This window comes from Mytilus galloprovincialis, chromosome 6 (genome assembly GCF_965363235.1).
Source record: "Mytilus galloprovincialis chromosome 6, xbMytGall1.hap1.1, whole genome shotgun sequence".
In the NCBI taxonomy this organism is placed as follows: Eukaryota; Metazoa; Mollusca; class Bivalvia; order Mytilida; family Mytilidae; genus Mytilus; species Mytilus galloprovincialis.
The window spans coordinates 102,096,644-102,119,652 of NC_134843.1; the positions used below are offsets into that span (position 1 = coordinate 102,096,644).

The 23,009-nt window shown below is 31.0% G+C and overlaps 1 protein-coding gene across 13 annotated transcripts in view; it reads right to left on the minus strand.

Moving 5' to 3' along the window:
• Positions 1-11,253: 11,253 nt before the first annotated feature.
• LOC143080974 (kinesin-like protein KIF28) overlaps positions 11,254-23,009 on the minus strand; it is a 77,679-nt gene continuing 65,923 nt past the window's right edge. For 6 of the 13 annotated variants that reach the window (XM_076257192.1, XM_076257191.1, XM_076257189.1 and 3 more), the window contains 5 exons: positions 20,093-20,173; positions 18,553-18,594; positions 16,713-16,886; positions 16,141-16,275; positions 11,254-12,811 (listed from right to left, as the gene is read on the minus strand). In XM_076257192.1, the coding sequence (XP_076113307.1) occupies positions 12,719-12,811; positions 16,141-16,275; positions 16,713-16,886; positions 18,553-18,594; positions 20,093-20,173 (525 nt within the window). In that variant the 3' untranslated portion in view covers positions 11,254-12,718. The remainder of the gene's footprint in view (positions 12,812-16,140; positions 16,276-16,712; positions 16,887-18,552; positions 18,595-20,092; positions 20,174-23,009) is intronic. The other 7 variants (XM_076257200.1, XM_076257198.1, XM_076257199.1 and 4 more) reach the window with 5 other exon arrangements.

Consider the following 23,009-nt stretch of genomic DNA (forward strand, 5'->3'; position numbering starts at 1 on the left):
ATGCAGGACATTATTTTTCATACTAGCCTTTCAACCCCCCTCCTTCTTTTAAAAAAAAAATCATTTTTGAACGGGTAAAAAACCGATACATTTTTTTATATATAAACTGATCGACGAGATTACATATAAAACTTGAATACCCAATTAAAAAGAAATATAAAGAAACGATCCCACAGCATCACATTTACATATTTTTTCAGAGCATCTAAATTATGCATTCATATCTGTATGAGTATAGTAAAAGTTGTCGGTGTACTCGAATACTCCTGTGCGTGATGCACATTTCATTATGCGTTCAACAACTATATGATATCGTAACATACTAACACTTCTATACGTCTTTTATCGATAAATCATATAAACCATTTAAAATTGGTATATTTAATGCATTTCTCTCTATTATCGTGATTGCATCCGAATATAATTCAAACGTATTAACCATAACATAGCAACACCTTTTTGGTTTAAAGTACATTAATTTTGTAAACATACAATTACCGCTCCTAATACGTTCGTTCGTCGAGATAGGTTCGTTCGTCAATATCCTGGTCATCTCTATTGGGACTCTCCGAATTCAAGTTGTTGTATTTTATATCTTTCAGACATCTACTTAAAGAATGTATAACTATTTTTTACACTGGTTAAGTTCAAGAATGTTCATTTTCTATCAATGTTTTATAACAAAATAGGTTATCATTAATGAAGTTTTTGTTGATTATCTATTTTCTCTTCGTCGTTTTTGCTTTTGACAAGAATCCTTACTGATTTTCGATGAAATAATTTTTGTGTCAGTGCCACATATAACCTTTATTTAAGACCAGAACTAAATAAGAAAAAATGTCAAAGAAAGTTGTTTATAAAGTATACCAAAATCTACATTTGTTTTTCTTTGATATTCCAAACTTCAGATTTTCACCATTAACAACTAAATCAAGACCTCTACATTTTTATCAAACGGAATACTCTTCCCTAGTAGTGACGAACGATTCAGTGTTAGTCAATCCTCTCACACGAAGGCTGTGGTGTGTGCAACTTCGTTATATCATAAATGTTATTTTAAAATTTCGGTGTTACACAGTGCTCTGATAAAAAAGATGGGATAAGTTTAAAGCATATAATCATATTTGGATTTTATTTTTATTTCGACATTGATCATATCTTACATTTGGTTAAATCCTATCCAGCGTAAACTAATTTTAAAATATTGCAACATCCATTCAATAAATCCAATATAATAGATATAGGAAGATGTGGTATGGGTGCCAATGAGACAACTCTCCATGCAAGTAACAAATTATAAAAGTAATTCATTATAGGTCAATGTACGGCCTTCAACACGAATCCTTGGCTCACACCGAACAACAAGCTATAAAAGGCCCCAAAATTACGAGTGTAATACCATTTCCAACGGGAAAACCAACGGTTAAATCTAAATAAAAAAAGAGAGTCGAGAAACATGTATAAATTACATAAACAAACGACAACTACTGTACATCAGATTTCTGACTTAGGACAGGTGCAAACATTTGCAGCGGGATTAAACGTTTTAATGGTACCAAACCTATTATCTTTTTCTAAAACAATAGTATCACATCACAACATAGAAAAACACACGATAAAATATCAATTGGAAGGCTCAACCCTTCAAAAAAACATAAATGAACACACTATGAACGAATAAACTTGATCTGCGATACCTGAATGCAACTACATAGTTAATAAAATTATTAGGGACAAACATTCAAGACCAAAAGCAAAAAAACAAGTCCAAACAAAGCCATGACAAGACACCACCGCGAAATATTTAACAACCCATAGAAAAATCATATAAGTCAATATAGATTTTTCTTTAAAACAAGAAACAATTTGTACACGGCGCAATTTCAGTCCTTGTATGATTATTCTGTATCTGACTATATAACACTATATAGAAAGGCATCTCCATTTACATTACAAACAAACAGTAATTTCTTGTCTCTATTGTAATGTACTGGGAATGGATTGTTAAGACCGTCGGATTTAATAAGTAAGGTCTTAATGTCTTTCCCATCATGTTGTATCATCATCAGGTTGTTAGAATCTCCAGCTACAACAAACACGTTCTGATCGACATCAGCTGATATTCCCCTCGCATCAACAAGAGTGAATGTCCAGATATCTTCACCAGTCATACTACAGCAGTATATTAAGTTGTCGATAAAGTTCGTGCAATAAATTCTGTCGTGTGTTGTAGCGATATACAGAATACCAGCTCCAGCATATTTCCCACCTATTGTACGTAATCGTTTCCCTGACAAATCCATCTCCACAATACCTTCATTAGTAACTAATATATAAATGTTTCCATTCTGGTATGAAATTCCCAAACAAATCCAATCGAAAGTTACGTTCACGTGAACCATTCCGTTGTTAATGTTCAATATTTGCATATTATTATTTTCACCATATGAAACTGCTATGCGATCACTGTCTATAATCACCAAATCGTACGGCTTGCCAGAGACTGGTATGTCACGGATATGTCTTCCATCTTCACTATACTCCATTATTGCTTTGTTTTGATTGTAATCGACAATCAATAAATGACTATTTGGTAACATCCCACATCCTTTGACATTCGTGTCATTGTTTTTGTCTTTGATTTGGAACTTTTGTCTCAATTGAAGCCTTGTTCGATCAAACGATGAACCGGTTGGTTTATGTACTATTTGTGCTTGGTCGACCTTTGCATCTTTGAATGGTAAATTGGGAGTGGTTTCATCAATTTTGACCTTGCCAAAATTATCGACATTTTCTAGTAACGAAGTTATTCCTTGATGAATCTCAACCCCTATCTTGTAATCCTGTAATGTGCTCGTAATTGATCTGACGTGTTTTACCTTGTTATGGATTAAATTGTTCATCTGACGAGTGCCAAGAAATACCTGTAAGTCGGATCCGACAAGTTTCATTCGGGATGTGTGTTCTTGTAGTAAGTTGACTTCTTTTTCTGTTTTATTTAAATACTTCTGGGCTTCTCCATATTTTGATTTACATTTTTCATACCGTTGAGACAAATCTTCTAACAGTCTATTTTCAAGTTCATTCAAGTGTTTGTTAACATTTGCTCTCATTTCACTGATTGATTTTCTGACGCTTTGTTCTTCTATTGCAAGATTTTTTATAGCCTGGTTGCGGTTGTTGATGAAACCTTTCAAGTTTTCTAAAGCAACTTTGATTGAATCTTCTAGATCGTCAAGGGCTGTCGATCTCTTTGCGTTTTTTGAGGCTTCGTCGAGGGAAATGACATCAGAACAGTGTTTGTGTAGTAAGGGAAAGCAGGCCACGCAAATCGCTACGTCGTGGTTTTTACAGTATAGATCAAACTTCTTGCCATGTGTATCACATTTCAAATTGACGGGGATATTTTCAATTTTACGATAATCGTCGGTTGATATCAGTGTGTGATCTCTAGTGACCTTCATGGATCTATGAACCTGTTCGCAGTCAGAACAAAAACCTTCTTCGCAATTGGTACACCATTTCTGTGCATTTTTTTGTGTGTTGACATGGCTACATGGTCCACAGAGAATGTTGGATGACATACTTTACTACCTAAAACAACGTATTTTTTATTATACTGGTTCATGTTTAAAATTCCATTAGGACGAAAATTAATTCAAGGATTTTATTAGAACCAAACTATAGAAACAATAAAAGTTGAATAGAAACCGTTATTAGAATAATAATCATAATTTATCAGCTGAGGGTCGGTGCATTTACAGGGGGTCATTACCAAAAATATCACACAGCTCGGGAGTTGCCATGAAAAAAATATTTAAATTTAACTGGGGGGGGGGGGGGTATGTCTGTCGAGTATATAAATTTTTAATGAGATAGAAGTAAGCGTGCAAGTTCTTGGATAATTTATGTCATGTTTAAATCTTCGATAGTGTACAGCACCAGCAGAATGCCCAACCTCTCAGGGGGAGTGTATATTATCACTCATTTTTTGTGGTTCATTATCCATAGGATGTGAAAAATTAAAACCCGACTTATTTTAAACAACTGTATAAAACTTATAAATTTTCTGAACATGCAGGGGAACATGTATATTCCAACTTTTTAAGTGTTAAAAATCATTTCTTGGGATATATGTAGGACTTTAAAAGGTGTGTACATTCTAAAATCATGTGTAAATAGATATATAATTAATTTATTAAATTATTACAAAGATATCGATGACGAAAAATAATATTTAATGTTTCAATTAAGGGCCGTCTATTTTGTCAGGCAGCATTGCATTCACACACACAAAACAATAGACTCGGGGATTTTGTAAATCATTTGCATATTGAAATAAAATTAAATGTCCTTGACATATAATTTTAAACCTTTATAAAGATAAGCTAAAATAAAGCTACATATTTGATGCATGAAGGACCAGAACCATAGAATCACTGATATTTAATTTGTGTTATTTTCAGTTACACTTTTAGAACTGTAAAATCCACGAAACATTCATAAAACTTTAAAATTTTACTAAAGGCATTAATGAATAAAGACATTTCCCCTCTTTATTATGTTTTTTTTTCATTAACAAATAATTATCAGTCAGACAGCAGTTAAATGTACATTCGTTCATAACATTTAGTAAAAATCGACATTGAAATGTTTTACATAAATTTAAAATTTGTAGAATTATGGGTTGCAGTCAAATGAAATGGAACAAACAGTTTACTTTTTTTTACTTTTTACGTCATTCCATTGATTTTAGCACATACTCATCTTTATTTTTTCTTTTAAATGCTTATTTTGTTATTATTATTATTCTTGTATGTGTCAGATGCTCATGTTGCAGACAAAAATCAGAAAAAAATCGATGTTAAATTTTATTTCTTCATTGTTTTCTCAAGCAGAATAAAGACTAAAAAATATAAATCAAAATCAGTTCCATCAGCTTTAAAACAAAGATCATTGGAGGTCAAGATGAACATCAATGCAATATAATAATTACCTTATATTTCATGTGCTCTAATTATCCAATAATAATACATGAAAATATTTGAATATCACTTATTTATGACTGCTAACCAGCCAAACTTAACTATCTTTCTCAAATTAATTAGTCCAAGATAAATATATGAAATAATACATCTTTAATGTAGAATGTGTTATAAAAAATGAAAGAAAATGACTATAATCTAGCAAAATCTCTTTCTGCCACACTCTGTAACAGGTAGTCTCAATATCAAAAAAAAGAAGATGTGGTATGATTACTAATGAGATAACTCTCCACCAGAGACAAAATGCCACAGAAATTTACAACTATAGGTCACCGTACGACATTCAATAATGAGCATACTTCGTATAGTTATTTGCCTGTCACTATGTAGCCCGCAGTCATCTTCTTCCCACAGTTAATCAATGGGAATTAATTTTTTTAGGGGAAGGGGGGTTATACTAATGAAACATCGTTCTAAGGGGGTCATTATGTTGTTCACCAAAACAAAATGTGGTAAAAGGGGGGGGGGAGGCAACATAACCTTTTGATGTGAAAATTTTAAACCGACCCCCTCAGCTGATAAATAATGATCAAATTTGTAATAACACAATAATGTGTACATTGAATCGGCATCCTCCTAATTGATGGCTGTGACAGAACTTTCGATTGAGAACAAAAGACCAAACTGGTTCAATATTTTTAATTAAGAGATTGCGGATAAAAAGCAGAAAGAAACTGCCTTACAATTTACAATTTCAATATTTACTTCTAATTTTTTTTATTTGTACAAATAATGATTGTTCTTTTTCAAAACAAGGAAGTACAATGGTAAATAGAAACCGTTGTTAGGGTAAAATTATTGTGTATGTGTTTTGAATAATAACATTAATAATGTAAAATAAAACGAGACATTAAATTCAGATTGACCAATTAAAAAAATACAGATACCTGTAACTTGACAAATATTGTCATCGGTATATATACCAAGTCACTCGGCTGAATAACTTTTCGTGATACGACAGGTCTATCAATACTGTCATGTGATTTCAGGCTTCAATTTTCTCAAGGTAGATAATTTTGTAAAACTTTAATGTTAACCATAGATTAAACAAGGTAGACATTAGCTCCACAATGTTAGATCTGTAAATTTGCTTTGAAAATTGTGTAACGTTTTTCGTTTATAACATGCATCATTGGGTTTTATTATCATGGTATAATTAGATTACTTATTCTCATTAACCGTTATAAAGTAATTCCTTACAATCTTTTTTTATCGCCTTCGATCAGATTGCACTTGTTACATTGTTAAATGTCAAATCAATCATGTTAATCAGCTGGTGACCCGTTGCTTTGTTTATACAGGTGCCTCGGTTGACCTTAGCTCCGGGCTCCTGTAATATAGCTCCTGTAGAACATTTCTTTGTTCAGAGTTATTTAACCATATTGTAATCAGGTTACTAGAGTAGTAAGATAAGATAAGATATTTTTATTTCCAATTATGGGCCCCAAAGGGCATAAACATTACAACATCAATAATTTTTTCATAATACAATACAAACAATGAGATAAAAAAAAAAAGTTAAACGAGAACTATTTAAGTTCTTGAAGAATACGTAGATAAAGAATCTATAGTATGTTGGTTTTTTTTTTAATACTAATGCATTTTATTACAAGTGTGGTTGATATAGATAACAAACAAGCAGCCCAAAAAGAAAAAAAAAGAAAAATAGATATCCACATATGTATAGTACACAAAAAGTTGGATCAATTAAATATATAATAATTAGCCAAAAAGAAAGTAGAAATTAAACATGTCCATGACTCATCCTGTGTCAGCAGCAAATAGGAAAGCATTATGGTTTCCTAAAGGCAGCTGACACCAGGGGACGATACCTTATGGGCCATAGGCATGTAAAATGTGTGTAAATGTCTCTTTCCTACCTGTATCAAAAGCAAACAAGGAAGCATCATAGGTAACTTGAATGCAGTTGATACCAGGGGACGATGCCTCAAGGATATAAGAGAACATTTGAATAAATAATATATCTTAACAATTATTTTTTTTTTTTTTTTAATCGGCTAGTATGTTTGTGATATTCAGATGAATATAATTTTCTATGTCCAATCAAATGTATATACACACATAGATTTCCTTTAACTAATCTTCACTAAGGAAGATGTTTGTATATAAAATTACATATTATTTTAAGTAACTCAACATTTTCTACACTAAATAACCAGATAATTTTGCTTTGACTGTTCATATGATTAAAATAAGAATTATATTGTGCAATACTAGCTAACATACAATTTCTATCATCCTCAAATTTGTTACAATCAAATAGAAAATGAGCCTCATCTTCGACAGTATTGGAAGAACATTTATTACATATTCTGTTAATTCGGGGAATACCCTGATATCTACCTAATTCTATTTGTAATCTATGAGAAGATACACGTAATTTAGTAAAACTTCTTCTAAGTTCAAAATTCTTGATCAATGTTAGATATTTTTCAAAACCAAAATTTGTTTTATATAAAAGGTAGGTTTTCAGGTAAAAGGTAGTATAAAAGAGAGAAATAGATAGTGAGAAGAGGGACGAGATACGATATACGAGGGAGACGATTTTGTGTACGAGAGGTGTGTACTTACGATTTATGATTATACCACCGTCTTGTTGAGCCGAGTGTTGAGCCTGCAGTTTAGATGTTGTAAACTTATATTACTGTTACATGTAGTTTGGATTATTGAATAATACAGTATTGAACTTTTAATCGACTTTGTGTTTATGTTAACTTGCAAGACTTCGTTCAGACTACACCAGGATCCATTTATTTATTTATGTGACCAGGATTCCCTTAATCACGCTACCAGAGATTTTTAGGGTTACCCTGTTAAAGAGTATACTTGGCATTTGTCGTCCGTGGACGTGTGAAACGTAGACACCAAACAACAAAGCATAAACACAAGAATACACACTTTAGTTTAAGTCCACATACTTAAACACTCTTTTTCGTCACAATATGTTGTTCTTCCCTCGCCGGGATTCGAACTCATGCTACTGATATATCTCGGCACCAAATCGCCTTGCACTTTACCCGACGTGCTAGACCACTCGACTACCTAGAGCCTATAGAGCCTAGGTGGTCAACGTTTAATATAAATATTAGTCCCTGACTCACAAACTTTGCATCCCTCGGATTTTTATTCACTTTGTTGATTTATAAATTTTGAGTTTGAGCTTTTGAGTAAGCCATTTGATTATAGGCTTTCCGTTATGAATTTTCCTCGGAGTTCACTATTTTTTTTTAATATTTTTAAAGTCGAACATGCAGATGAGCCGGCAATGAACCTTTGTCTGGAATTTTGTGAAGCTTAGGTATCAAATACAACAATGTTATTTTGATTTCAAACATACTAAAATGTTAATCAGATTTACAATAACATTAATTGACACGATAAATATTGTCTTAGGATTTGATAAAAGAGTTGCGAAAGGGATATCAAACATAAATAAGTCGGAACATAAACTAACAATAAACTTATCATAGATACCAGGATATAAACTGTGGACGCCACCCGAGAGCATACCCGGTTTTAGGTGGGTTTCTTGTTCCTCTGTTTGTTGATTTTTATGTGTTTTGTAGACTACTGATTGTCTTTTAGTCGGTTTTTATTTTAGTTTTTTGTCATTTCGTTTTCCACTTATCAATCTGAATATCTTTTTTTTTCTTCCACCTCTTGTTTAATGGCCATGTAATTTTACCTCGGTTGGATTTATCTGATGAGGCACATTGACGATAAATATTTTAATAACCATGTACTTTTAGCTGGGCTGAGTGCATCTGAAAGGACACGTTGACGATGTTTATCTTTTTATAGCAATGTCAGTTTGGTTGGGCGTATCTGATAGGGCACTATGACAATGTATATTTATTTAGCCATGTACATTTAGCTGGGTTGGGTGTTCCTGATGGAGCACGTTGACGATATATATTTTTATAGTCATGTACATTTAGCTGGGATGGGTGTATTTGATGGAGCACGTTGACGATGTTTATTATTATAGCCATGCACTTTAAGCTGTGTTGGGGTGGTTGGGTGTATCTGATGGGGCACGTTGACAATGTATATTTAATGTTCATGTACATTTAGCTGGGTTGGGTGTTCCTGATGGAGCACGTTGACGATATATATTTTTATAGTCATGTACATTTAGCTGGGATGGGTGTATTTGATGGAGCACGTTGACGATGTTTATTATTATAGCCATGCACTTTAAGCTGTGTTGGGGTGGTTGGGTGTATCTGATGGGGCACGTTGACAATGTATATTTAATGTTCATGTGCATTTAGCTGGGTTGGGTGTATCTGATGAAGCACGTTCACGATGTATATTTTTATAGCAATGTATATTTGATTGTGATGAATAATTGAACGCATTGCTTCCTTTCTTCTTCTTTATGTTTCACATTTTTTCAACACTTATATAATTAGGTCTTTCCACTTTTCTGTGGAAAGACCTATTGTTTTTCTTCTGATTATTTTTTTTTCTTCTGCCAAATTTTGCTCTTGCGATAAACATTTGTTTCTCAATATGTCGCTTAGATATTTGGTATATGATATCGAACAGTTTATGCGCTTTTGAAATTTACCCTGCGTAACCGAATACTTTTCTTTGTAGGAGTTATCTCCTCAAACACTGTTTTCCTTGTGTCCACGACTCCTTCGCAACCGTAAAAGATTACCACAAATTTATTTTACAAAATTGCTCGTTATATCCTTCTCATAATTTGTCCTATTTTGACCGAGGCGATATGAACTCTCCATATGAGAGTTATTTCCCCATATGCATTTGATATAAGTGAAATGCATTTCTATCTTGTAAACCATAGTGATAGAGACCTAGGATCTTTTGATTTGAGGTCCTTGGTCCAAAAAATGAAAATTAGGTCAAGGTCAAAGGTCAAGGTCACATTCTAATTTTTGAATTTGGCTTATTTTCACTCATTTTCATTAACCTTATAAGATATCGATAAATTATTTTGACTAAATTGTTAGTTGCGACATGTTGTAACTTAATAATTTTAGTTGAAAGGGTGCGTAGACAATGAATTGGAGTTTTCGCCCCTATCATATCTAAAATTATGTGTAAAGTGATATAACTTACTAACCATACATATTAGAGACCTAGGGTCTTTTGACTTGAGATCCTCAGTTTGTGACCTTGAAATTGAGGTCAAGGTCATAGGTTAATTTGACGTTCTAGATTTTGACCTTTGCTTTAAATTCATATCTATATATCATAAAGCCATATGAACTGACATTTTAGACTGATTTTTAATATTCTAATATCAAAATAAATATAAACTGGTGGAAAGACCTTCAATTGTTCTCTGAACAATTGGTTTTTAATTTCTTTATTGAATTTTTTAACAAAATCATGGGCAATTGATCCTGCAATATATATTAATAATATTGAGCATATTATGTAAATCCCATTTAACACTTCAAAGTCAAACTGACAATAAGCGGAAGTTATTACTCTCTGAACGTTTAAGTTTAAATGTCTATATGCAGACATTAATTTTCAAAATAGCCTGACCCACGCCGATACTATCCTACAAAGACACATCCAATTTAAACACATTCAACACAGTTACAGATATGTATCCAACATATTTTCGTTCCTTATTTACATACAAGACTAACCCTAAGAACTGTAACATTTTATTGTATGAAAATAGTATACAAGAAAATAATAGAGTCTGAATAAACATCATTCATAATATATCACAGATCTTTATATCAACAAGTTATGTTAAATGATTTCATACATTTATACATGGCTTTCTGTGGACGGATCATGTATATCAACAAGTTATGTATGGTTTCATACATTAATACATGGCGTTTCAAATTCTGGGGACGGATCATGTATATAAATTTAACAAACAGTAACAAAATACAACACATGAATACAGTTTGGATGGAATATCTAAGCTTGTTTTTATGCGAAAATTGTTTCTGTCTTTTCAAGATACAAGAGAAAGTTCTTTTATAAAAAAAAGTGTTCCCTTCGTTCATTACTTTTCTCAAGACAACTTGATGGGAAAACACATAATACAGTTATCGAAATCTGTATCAAAAATTGTGAACAATGTGTTTAAAATATTATCAAATATCAAAAAAATGTTTGGAATTTTCTCTGATGTTTTAATTTAAGGTGTGGTTCCTTTTCATGGTTTTAACAATTTTCACAATTGTTTTGTTTTGTATACCCTAACTTTTTAACAATAAAACAAGTTGGTGAATCAAAGTTACAACAAACATTTCAAATGTGAGCATGTATGTGTATGTGTGTGTTAATGAGATTTAAGACAAATGTAAACAAGTAGGAAACAATAACAATGACAAATTGCAAAAAAGGAGGTAAATATTAGTAAACAATATCTGATTTGAAATAAATGGGCCAAAAAGCACCATCTAGATAAAACAAGGAAAATTGCACACATTATACAATAAAATGGCACATATTTATGCTTTTGTAGTGGATAGGAATTTTATCACTAGGCTATCAAAATTGTGCTTATTCAGTTTCATTTGTAGTAATTCATCCAGGTTTTGTCCTAGCTTAATATCTGCTTCATTTTATAAACAAAAATTAATTAACTAAAAGACAAATAGATTATTTTTCATTTCTTTTTTTAAATGGCTAGGACAATATTTTCTTCTCAAAATATATTTTGAATATAATTATGTCACACAAAAATCTTGAATTCATGCAGAGATCTTCATGTTAGATACTATTCAAAAGTGGCATATTTACATAGAAAATAGTATTTCGAGGAAATTATACTTCAATTATTCTTTTAAATTTAAAGAGTTATTTCCAATCGATTTTGAAACAGGACTACAAAAGCATGAACAAGCCTTAAGAGTATATTTTTGATTACAAAATAAGTATATTGCAAACTGAATATAATGCTTGGTTTGTTGTACACATAAACTTATATTCTATTACATTTGTAATGTTAGAAAATTCTGAAACTCGGTAATTTTCAAGACACAAATATTATTTTTCATATACATTTTTGTACAACCTTTATTTTTGAAATTAAGTCCTGTTTATCAAACAGATTTTTTTATGGTTATTTTGATACATAAACTGACCATTCAAGATGTATTATGAATGAGTAAAAATTTGAATGTAGTCTCAAATCAAAAGATCATCAGTTAAGATTATTATCGAATTAATAATATAGGTTAGTTTCAAGGAAAACTAGAACAATAGATTTACAAATAGACAATTGGTATTTTACATTACAGAGTATTTTTTCGTAGAATGACAAATTAATCAACATTGTTGTCCTTATATGAAGACTGTAGTAAACCTCTAAAGAAATTTGTACATTATAAGGTACAACTTCATCTCTTTTTATTAGAATAAGTATGTGGTGAAATTGTGTATTAATTTCAATATTTTGTACGGATTTAGATAACTGAAATGACAGTTTTGAAACCTCCCTCTACCATAAACAATAAATACATGCATGAAAGTCATAAATAAAAAATATATAAAACATATTAATTCATATGAATTGTAATCATGTATGCAGTTATTTATAACTCCGTATTATATTCATATAAGTCTTTTTCAGCAAATAATTTATCTGTATTCAGAAAATGAAAATTACTTTCTTTATTTATATTTGCCATAGTAAAGATGAACTGTTATTGTAAAGTACAAGCAGAACTTCCATCCTTTGGTTTGCCGTCAGCAGAATTGATCCTTCTTTTCTGTTTATCTTTATTTCCATTGGTACTCTATAAAGAATAATAGGAAAACTTTTTAAAAATATATACATACATTAGTTGGTACTATTTTATACTTGGAATAAAATTTCATTTAAAAGCAGAAATTCAATTGAGAAATCTTTAAAACTGTATAAAAAAGATTGACACGTATTGATAATCTTTTAAATCTAGTGTATTGTTTAAGAGAATGAAATTACTCCAATTTATTTGATCTGATGAAAAAGTAATTTAATATTACCATTGAAGTTCGTAATAACTAGATAAAAATGTTAAATTTAAGTTCATACTTTTACTAATAGAACAAAACAAATTGAATCCTTATATTAAAGCTTCTTAGGCATTGTACTACTGTAAATAATTGAATTATAATTAATGATTGTTGTTTCTCACCTGGACATAAAATACATGCAAATACAGAAAAATACACTAAAGCATGCATCAGTAAACTAGGAATAACAAAATGTGCAGAAATTGTATAATAAAGACAATTGTTAATAGATCAGTATTGTCATACAAATAACTTCTTCATGTACATGTACCTGTTGATAACATTATTTCCCTTTAAGTGTGAAGCAATGCAAAGTATACAATCCATTACTATATAACTGGACCCACCTTGAAAATGCTGTAGTATTTCATTTTCAGATTGTTTCCTTAATCATATGCATTTTCATCATAATAAATTTCATTATGAATTCAGACACTTAACGAACTATTACAAAACGTGAAGCATTAACATCCCAGTTTTCCACTTGCATTGGCTGGTTACTATTCTTTTCCCTGAGTATGACAGGTAAAACTGAGAGCCTTGTTATTCCACCAGTATGTTAAAGTTACGTCTACCAGGCTAAATGCACAGTTTTGGAAGATAAATAGAGTTGAAAGGAATGTGTAGGTGATTCTAGCAAGATGTGTCTTCTTTCATCTCAAAAATATTAAATATACAGAAATTGCAAAGTCAAGGTTACCAAGATAATAAGATAAAACATAAACACAGCAGGTACACAGTTAATGGAATTTGATGCGACTGTCATACAAGTGAGAGGTTTAGCTAGCTATAAAACCAGGTTCAATCCACCATTTTCTACATTTGAAAATGCCTGTACCAAGTCATGAATATGACAGTTCTTGTCCATTCATTTTTGATGCGTTTTGTTATTTGATTTTGCCATGTGATTATGGACTTTCCGAATTGATTTTTCTCTGAGTTCAGTATTTTTGTGATTTTACTTTTTACATATTCTGTATTTTCTCTTGAGACTTGTTGATGCTTTTATAGTCTTTCGCTTGAAATGAATAACAATTTACTTAATCATAACTAAAATTCCCCCAAATTCCAGATTTTTGTATACTGTTTGATCACTTGAGAGTGTTTTACTTATGGTTTTTCTTCCAACATAAAGATCTTTGTGTCAAACTACTTTTCTTATATTGAATTAAAAAAAATATATGTTTTTGTCTGAGTCAACATTTTGAACAATTTAAAAAGAATTTTGCAAGATTGGTGGAGTTCTGTCTGAACCATTTACATGAAAAGAAAATGATATTAGAAATAAAGCATAGGAAAAGATTGGTAAAAAGTCCCTGGACAAAAGTATAAACCAATTCACTCCCCTCTTTGATTACCTCGCTTAAATCATAAATTCAGATGCATTTAGACAGGAAAATAAAACTAGCTTCCACACACGCTAACACCATCTTATATTTTCAAGCACTGTTTAGTTTAACATTGTTCAATTTCTTTGTACATACTTCATACATGTTTTAAGCGATAGATAAGTTACTCAGCGGCCCTGGTCACACTGACCACTATGCTTTGTTTCCTTTGAGATATATATAAAGCATGGCACTGAACATGGTGACTTGCAGACAATATGTTTTGACATCACAAAAACAGGAAATTCACTGATCACAATTAATCTAAATATTGGAAAGTTGAATCATTAGCTTATAATTGTTCTAAGATATTTATGTATCGTTCTGAATGCTTAGAAAATTGCAAGGTAAGATTAGACAAATGAGACATTGACAATATCATTAGATACAAACTTCTCACATATTTCAACTCCAATCAATTCTAACAGTCTAGGTTTTTCTGTTACATCAAGAACATTATGATTTAACATATTACTGTTTACATGCATGTACAGAATGTATAGAAACTATCATATTGTTTGTTACATGAAAATTGCTGGAGTGTACTAAATGTTTTTTAATTTTAGAAGTTAAAGACAACAAGGTAGCAAAATTACATTAGAAAACCTTGTAATGAATGTGAAGGCCGGGATGTTGCAGCTGACAATCACAACAATGCAGGTCAATTGTGGTTATTTAGAATGTAATTCTATTGATTGGAAAACAGATTGAATTAACACAGTTTGTAGTTCCTAACCAATTAACTCAAAAATGCATTGGCATTGACTATGGATCCTAAACATTTGTTAAAAGAATTAGTTGAACATTAAAAAAGGTGACTGATAAAAAAAAACATGTTGGTATGGGGTTAAATTTGTATCTCTGATATTACACAACAATGCCTCTAAGACCTTATCTTAGTATTCCCATATATGCGTTAAGCTCTTACAACTGTCAGACACTGAACTTCTTTCAGACCCTTTCCTTTAAATGCATAAAACTATGTATCTTCATAATTTGTTTTCTTGTCATCTAATTCATCTCAGTATGTATTGTTTAGAATACCTGTTATAATTGTTCCTATTAACTGGCTGGACATAATCTATAAGTTGACCATTCCCCTGTCACTCTTTGGTGAATGTTTTGTTGTTGTTCAAATTACTGAGTCAATAAAACATGTTAAATAGATCAATTTAGAGGAGTTTATCTCACAAAATCCGACACAATTGTATCTTTTAAGTCATTAAAATTTTGCCCACATTTTAAAATAATTTAATGTAAAGGTCAGTGCAATTGGGGCAATTTTCTACAGTGTCAGCAAAATAATACTATAGTGTCAGCAAAATAATACTAAACAAAATCATCCTCTAACATAATATCAAACATTAAAAGGGCTTGTGAAAAAGCAAAATGTACAATGTTGCCTGTCTACGCAAATGAAACAACAATCTGTATCGAAATAAAATGGAGGAAAAACAAAACTTGAAATACAAATAACTTATTTAACAAAATGTTTTGCAAGAAATTAAATACAATTTTCAAAATGATGGCATGTGCAGACAAAGGATGTAACCGTTCATAATGTCAAAGTAGGAGGACACTGAACTATATGTCTACATAATTAAAATGTGTGGAAAACAAAATCTGACATAAGGGAGTGCAGACAAAATGAATAGCTACCATTTTTGAAAGTAAGAACTCACAACACTCTCTGAGGATTTGTATCGTCTGTGATTATCATTTCTTCCTTTGTTTAGAGCAGATTTATTTAACCCCATGAAGGGTGCAAGGTCAACAGAGGCCAAGGAATCAGCATCACCGTACTGATCAAAATCCGGCTGCATTTAAAAATAAAATGTATCACTTATCATTGTACAACTCATCACGGAAAGGGGGAAATAAGTAAATGCAATTTGTTATTTATGCATTCTTAGTTTCTTTTCAAAATTCATGTATCATGAACATATAAGACAAATGAAATAAAACAAAAATGAAAAAAAGAAAAGAAAAAAGAAACAAACATGTATTACATTGACTTATGTGTCTAATCTTTATGTGCCTTTGAAGGCAACCATTTATTACTTTCCATTTTACAAAATTACAACAAAACTACATGTGATATTATGCATCACATTGTTTTATAAACTTTCATGCAACTTCACAACATGTGGCCAAACAAACATTCAAAAGAATCAGATGAGGAAGAAACTTAAGTTTAAAACAACCAATCAAAATCAAGATAAAAAACAAAGCAGACACAACCTAGTTGCCTTACTTGATTCTGATGTCCATTAGAAAGGGGTAAATCTTTGTAGTGGTGATTAGCAACCATATGATAAGAAACAACACCATTATTTTTATCAGCCTCAGCTGCTAAAACTGGTTCATCCTCACCAAATATATACAAGCTGACTAGATCATCTTCATTGTGAGAGTTATGTTTCTTTCCCTGGAATAAAATGATTTGTAGGATGATGGTTTTAGTGGGTCACATGCTTTATTAGTTCACATGATGTGATATCAGATCATATGATGTTATATAAGGTCACATGCTATATGTCATTGTTATGTGTTGGGGTATACAGGTTCTAATAATATGGTTATAAAAGAGTATATATGATTTTTTTTATATTTGAAATGATGGAAAGAACATATATCAAACTCCTAGTTGGAACATAAAACCATTTATAATCTCCAAAAATCTTTAAAGTCTAGTGAAGAGCAATCTGTTTCTCAGATTTTTAAACCATATTTTACGTATTAAAATGTCATCAAAACTTAGCAGCTCAATTATTTGATAGGAATAAAAGCATACTGTCGTCACTCATAAAAAAATAACAATATGTTAGACTATAAAATTGCCAAAAGTATATATAGAAACATGTTTTCAAATTTCTTTCAAACAAATTGTTAGTTTTAAACTTATTAATTTACTCATTCCAATGTAAACCTTATAAATTTATTCATTCAAATGCAAACCTTATTAATTATTAGCAGATAAAAACATCAAACTACTTTCATCTACACACAAAACATTCTAAAGAAACAACAATTCTGTTATTTTTTTCTATTGAATTAAAAAGTTGACGAAGAAGTAAAAAATTTAAAAGAGACTTTCAGTTGGAGAATGACTAAATAAATACTCTTCTATAAGATAGTCTATAATAAACATTTCAATTTTGATAAATTTAATTGTGAAAAGAGACTTTTCTGTTTCCACATAATTTTAATGTTAATATGCACTTTCAATCATAACAAAATTAATGACATGACATTAACCAGCCTTATCTAGTGTCTCTTGTCACTTTTTTCTACCCAAATATTCCTCCATATTTATCTTTATTTCCTCCTTTCCTATCCCAGGAATCCACCAAGATATCCTATCAGTTCTTCCACTTTTCCCCACCCCCAAGAATTCACCAAGATATCCTATCAGTTCTTCCACTTTTCCCCACCCCCAAGAATTCACCAAGATATCCTATCAGTTCTTCCACTTTTCCCCACCCCCAAGAATCCACCAAGATATCCTATCAGTTCTTCCACTTTTCCCCACCCCCAAGAATCCACCAGACTAGTCGTACTACTTCTGGTCAAATATTTTTTCATGAGCATCTTTTTTGGTAAATTGGGAAAATCTCGCATACAACAAATTAGTATGAATCTGTAGTATTTTCTTTTCTAATCTCATAGTAAACTTTAAAAATACGAAATTAATTACAGTGATCATGGAAACATTAAGCTAATATATACCAAGTTTAGGATGCATCATTCAGATTGATTGTTTTTTGTAAATGACAGAACAATCTTTGCTTGTGTGTAAGTAAAGAGAAAAGGGGCACAATAGATTTAATTATAGAGTTTACAACACTGGGATAATAAATCAGAGAGAGAGTTGTCAGTTCTTAACAAAATACTCAAATAATTAAAAAAAATCAAAGGGGTATGAAAGTCTAACATGAACTAACGTGCAACAGTCATAGAAAAGTTATCAAATATGAACAGATAAAACAAATAACTGATTAGACTGATTAAACAAACAACTGATAAGACTGATTAATGCAAGGCTTAGAAAAGATGAAATATGTTATAAAAGCATTAGTAATATTGGTTCTTACTCCATTTTGCACATCTCGCACAAATTTTTGACCCTGCAAAACCTGAAAATTGGAAAGATAGATTGAGAGATTAATAGAAGGACAAAAAATGTGATATCTAATATAACAAAGCATATATATGATTAAAACCACTTCTGTTGAGAAAGTGTACTCACTATTATATCAGAAGTATTTAGTTTTATTGAAAAAGTAAAGAATATTTGCTATACTGAAAAAAATACATCACACCGAGTAAAAATTGTTCCAGATAAATTGAGAAATGTTTAAATGACCCTTTCTTAGAATTAAGCATATCCAAAATCTGTAAAAGCATTAGCTACATTTACTTATAGCAAACACTCTTTTATATGTTATGCTCTCTGACTAAAATAGAGATATTAAAGGGAAATTGCAACTCATTAGTCAAAAATAATCTAGCAATGTCATGGTAAAAAATGAAAAGGACCAACAAACAAATATAATAGTATACACAACATAACATAGAAAACTAAAAACTGTGCAACAAGAACCCAACTGGTCACTAAAAACCTGGGGTAATCTCAAGTGATCCTGAACAGTATTAGGCCTTCAAACTCATTACTGTTTTGATTTACAAGTATGCCCATGTTTGCATTTTTGACATACTAAATTATAGCCTGGTATCTATGATGAGTGTTTTTTAAAACAGAATATTCTAGTGCATACTCATTTCATTTAATATTAAATAATAATTTCAAATAAACAAAAAGAGATGTGTTGTATCATGTTTATGACAACTATCAATTAACACAAGTATTCACCAAAGGAATTAGCTAAATTAAATAAAAGTGACCCTGTTACTTCACCCAATCATTCAACAATAACATGAAATCAAGTATAAAGGTACCTTAAACACACAATAAACTCAAAACTGTGTTTACTGAAACGTCACAACAAAACATACGACACATTGTGTGGACCCAGTTTACCAAGTGTGATGACAGGAATTCATTTCACAACATTAAAATAACAACATTAGTGTTAAACATTATAATCTGTTCTTCTGTATATCTGGAAAATGGGTTTATCTTTTCTAATTTCTAATTTAAATGTTAACGTACAACTTTCTCAAACAGAGGCTAATATAAAACTGTGTAAAAGTCGTCTGTATATATCATTACCCAATCACAGCAACTCCAAACACACTGTTAATATAGTTATTATCACAAACCATTGGAAAATAAGCTGTTTACCTCAAATATTAAGATAGAAATTAAATCTGTGTAACTAAACCAGGACATATAAATCAGTCTGTGGATTTAGCTGAACCAGAATTAAAACATCCAATCTGTGTCCATACTGAATGAGCATTCGTAGGATTTTAATAACTTATATATATATATATACCTTTATCAAAGGAAGATAATTATTGAAAATTATAAATCTAGTTTCTATCAATATCTAAAAGCATTCCTAGGAGCTCAGGGGTGAAGCAAGCAAAAGAAAACAATGGTTTGTGATATTGATTTAGCTGCCGTTAGTATGCACAGGAGAACAGTCGTATAAACACACTAAGACATACTAAATGTGATAAATCAGTAGTCTGTCTCGATAATTTCTCTGCTTGTCTCAGCTGGGGACTAGTTTTTGATACATGCAACATCTAAAAATCAAATAATAATAGAAATGTATACTGCACAAATTACTGTGTATTCATTATCCTTCTTAGGGTTCTAACTTTCATGGAATTCGTTTGGAATTACTAAACAGTCACATTTAAATTTCATATAATAAAAATTCAAATTTTACATATTTTCATGTATTTACTTTCAAATATCCATGTTAAATTGGTACCCTTGAAAAAATAAATGATTCCACATTATCATATGAATGGACTATATAAATGTTTCCTGGAAAAAAAAATTCAACAAAATATTTATTTAGAATTGAAAAGGTCTCATTTAACATTTAAGGAAACAAACAATATAACTACACCATTAACAATATCTTACAACTATATCAACATTGTTTACAAAATTATACAACATAGTTTTAAGGATATCATTGTTGAAAAATTACCTGAACAGTCTAAGAAAATATTTTAAAATCTCATATAAAACACAAAAAAGTAAAAAAAAAATGATTGCTGTAGGATTGGCTAGGAAGGGTTAAATAAAGAATAAAAAAAAGTAAATTGGTTAACAGTATCAGATATGGTGCAAAAATTATAAAGGTCTTTCCATTTTGAATTTCTGTTAGAAATTGGTAATTTTGTTATTTTAATTTGTCATGAACATACAAATTGGTAATTATATATTATAAATGGATCAAAATAGGACTTTTGATATCATGGTGACAAATATCAAGATGACTGAGTGAAATTTGAACAGTGAATTCCTTTTAAATTCACTCTCCTTTACAAATTGCAAGGAATCTAACTGGATATGACAATGATAATCCACGAGATATAGACACAAATTTCACAATATTTTTACAATATTTTTACAATTCTCATTTTCTGATTATCAATCTCATCCAGAATAGCGATTATCTTTCAATACAATGTAATTAGAATGTAACTGGTAAGGAAAAATCATTCAGGGAAACAAGAAAAGATCACAAGCTCATGAATCAGATGGATCAAATCACTATTCACCAAGACATCTTTGTTCATGGAATGTATCAATTAAAACATTAACATTGTGTGCTTCTTTATATCTACCCATAATCAAGGACAATATATGTATTTTCTAACTATGTCATGCATTTATTATAAGTATGTAGGAATAAATACTTTGTGAAAGTCCATTGTATTTTAGGATACCAATATTAAGGTGTGCATGTCTATTATCTTATAATAAGTTAGCAACATTAGATTACACACAAAACCTTATTAATGATCACAAAGATATTGAGGGTCTATCAGGGATATAAGAATACTTCAAAACAATGTTTTGTCAGAAATCAACAAAGATGGGAAAACTATAATTTGCAGTAAAAGGTTGATGGAATGCTTGGGGAAAGTATGCTCTATCATAAGGTTGTACTATAGTATATATGGAATGCTTGGGGAAAGTATGCTCAATCATAAGGTTGTACTATAGTATATATGGAATGCTTGGGGAAAGTATGCTCTATCATAAGGTTGTACTATAGTATATATGGAATGCTTGGGGAAAGTATGCTCTATCATAAGGTTGTACTATAGTATATATGGAATGCTTGGGGAAAGTATGCTCTATCATAAGGTTGTACTATAGTATATATGGAATGCTTGGGGAAAGTATGCTCAATCATAAGGTTGTACTATAGTATATATGGAATGCTTGGGGAAAGTATGCTCAATCATAAGGTTGTACTATAGTATATATGGAATGCTTGGGGAAAGTATGCTCAATCATAAGGTTGTACTATAGTATATATGGAATGCTTGGGGAAAGTATGCTCTATCATAAGGTTGTACTATAGTATATATGGAATGCTTGGGGAAAGTATTGCTCAATCATAAGGTTGTACTATAGTATATATATTGAATGCTTGGGGAAAGTATGCTCTATCATAAGGTTGTACTATAGTATATATGGAATGCTTGGGGAAAGTATGCTCAATCATAAGGTTGTACTATAGTATATATGGAATGCTTGGGGAAAGTATGCTCTATCATAAGGTTGTACTATAGTATATATGGAATGCTTGGGGAAAGTATGCTCAATCATAAGGTTGTACTATAGTATATATGGAATGCTTGGGGAAAGTATGCTCTATCATAAGGTTGTACTATAGTATATATGGAATGCTTGGGGAAAGTATGCTCTATCATAAGGTTGTACTATAGTATATATGGAATGCTTGGGGAAAGTATGCTCTATCATAAGGTTGTACTATAGTATTTATGGAATGCTTGGGGAAAGTATGCTCTATCATACGGCAGTACTATAGTATATATGGAATGCTTGGGGAAAGTATGCTCTATCATAAGGCAGTACTATAGTATATATGGAATGCTTGGGGAAAGTATGCTCAATCATAAGGTTGTACTATAGTATATATGGAATGCTTGGGGAAAGTATGCTCTATCATAAGGTTGTACTATAGTATATATGGAATGCTTGGGGAAAGTATGCTCAATAATAAGGTTGTACTATAGTATATATGGAATGCTTGGGGAAAGTATGCTCTATCATAAGGTTGTACTATAGTATATATGGAATGCTTGGGGAAAGTATGCTCTATCATAAGGTTGTACTATAGTATATATGGAATGCTTGGGGAAAGTATGCTCAATCATAAGGTTGCACTATAGTATATATGGAATGCTTGGGGAAAGTATGCTCAATCATAAGGTTGTACTATAGTATAAATGGAATGCTTGGGAAAAGTATGCTCAATCATAAGGTTGTACTATAGTATATATGGAATGCTTGGGGAAAGTATGCTCTATCATAAGGTTGTACTATAGTATATATGGAATGCTTGGGGAAAGTATGCTCTATCATAAG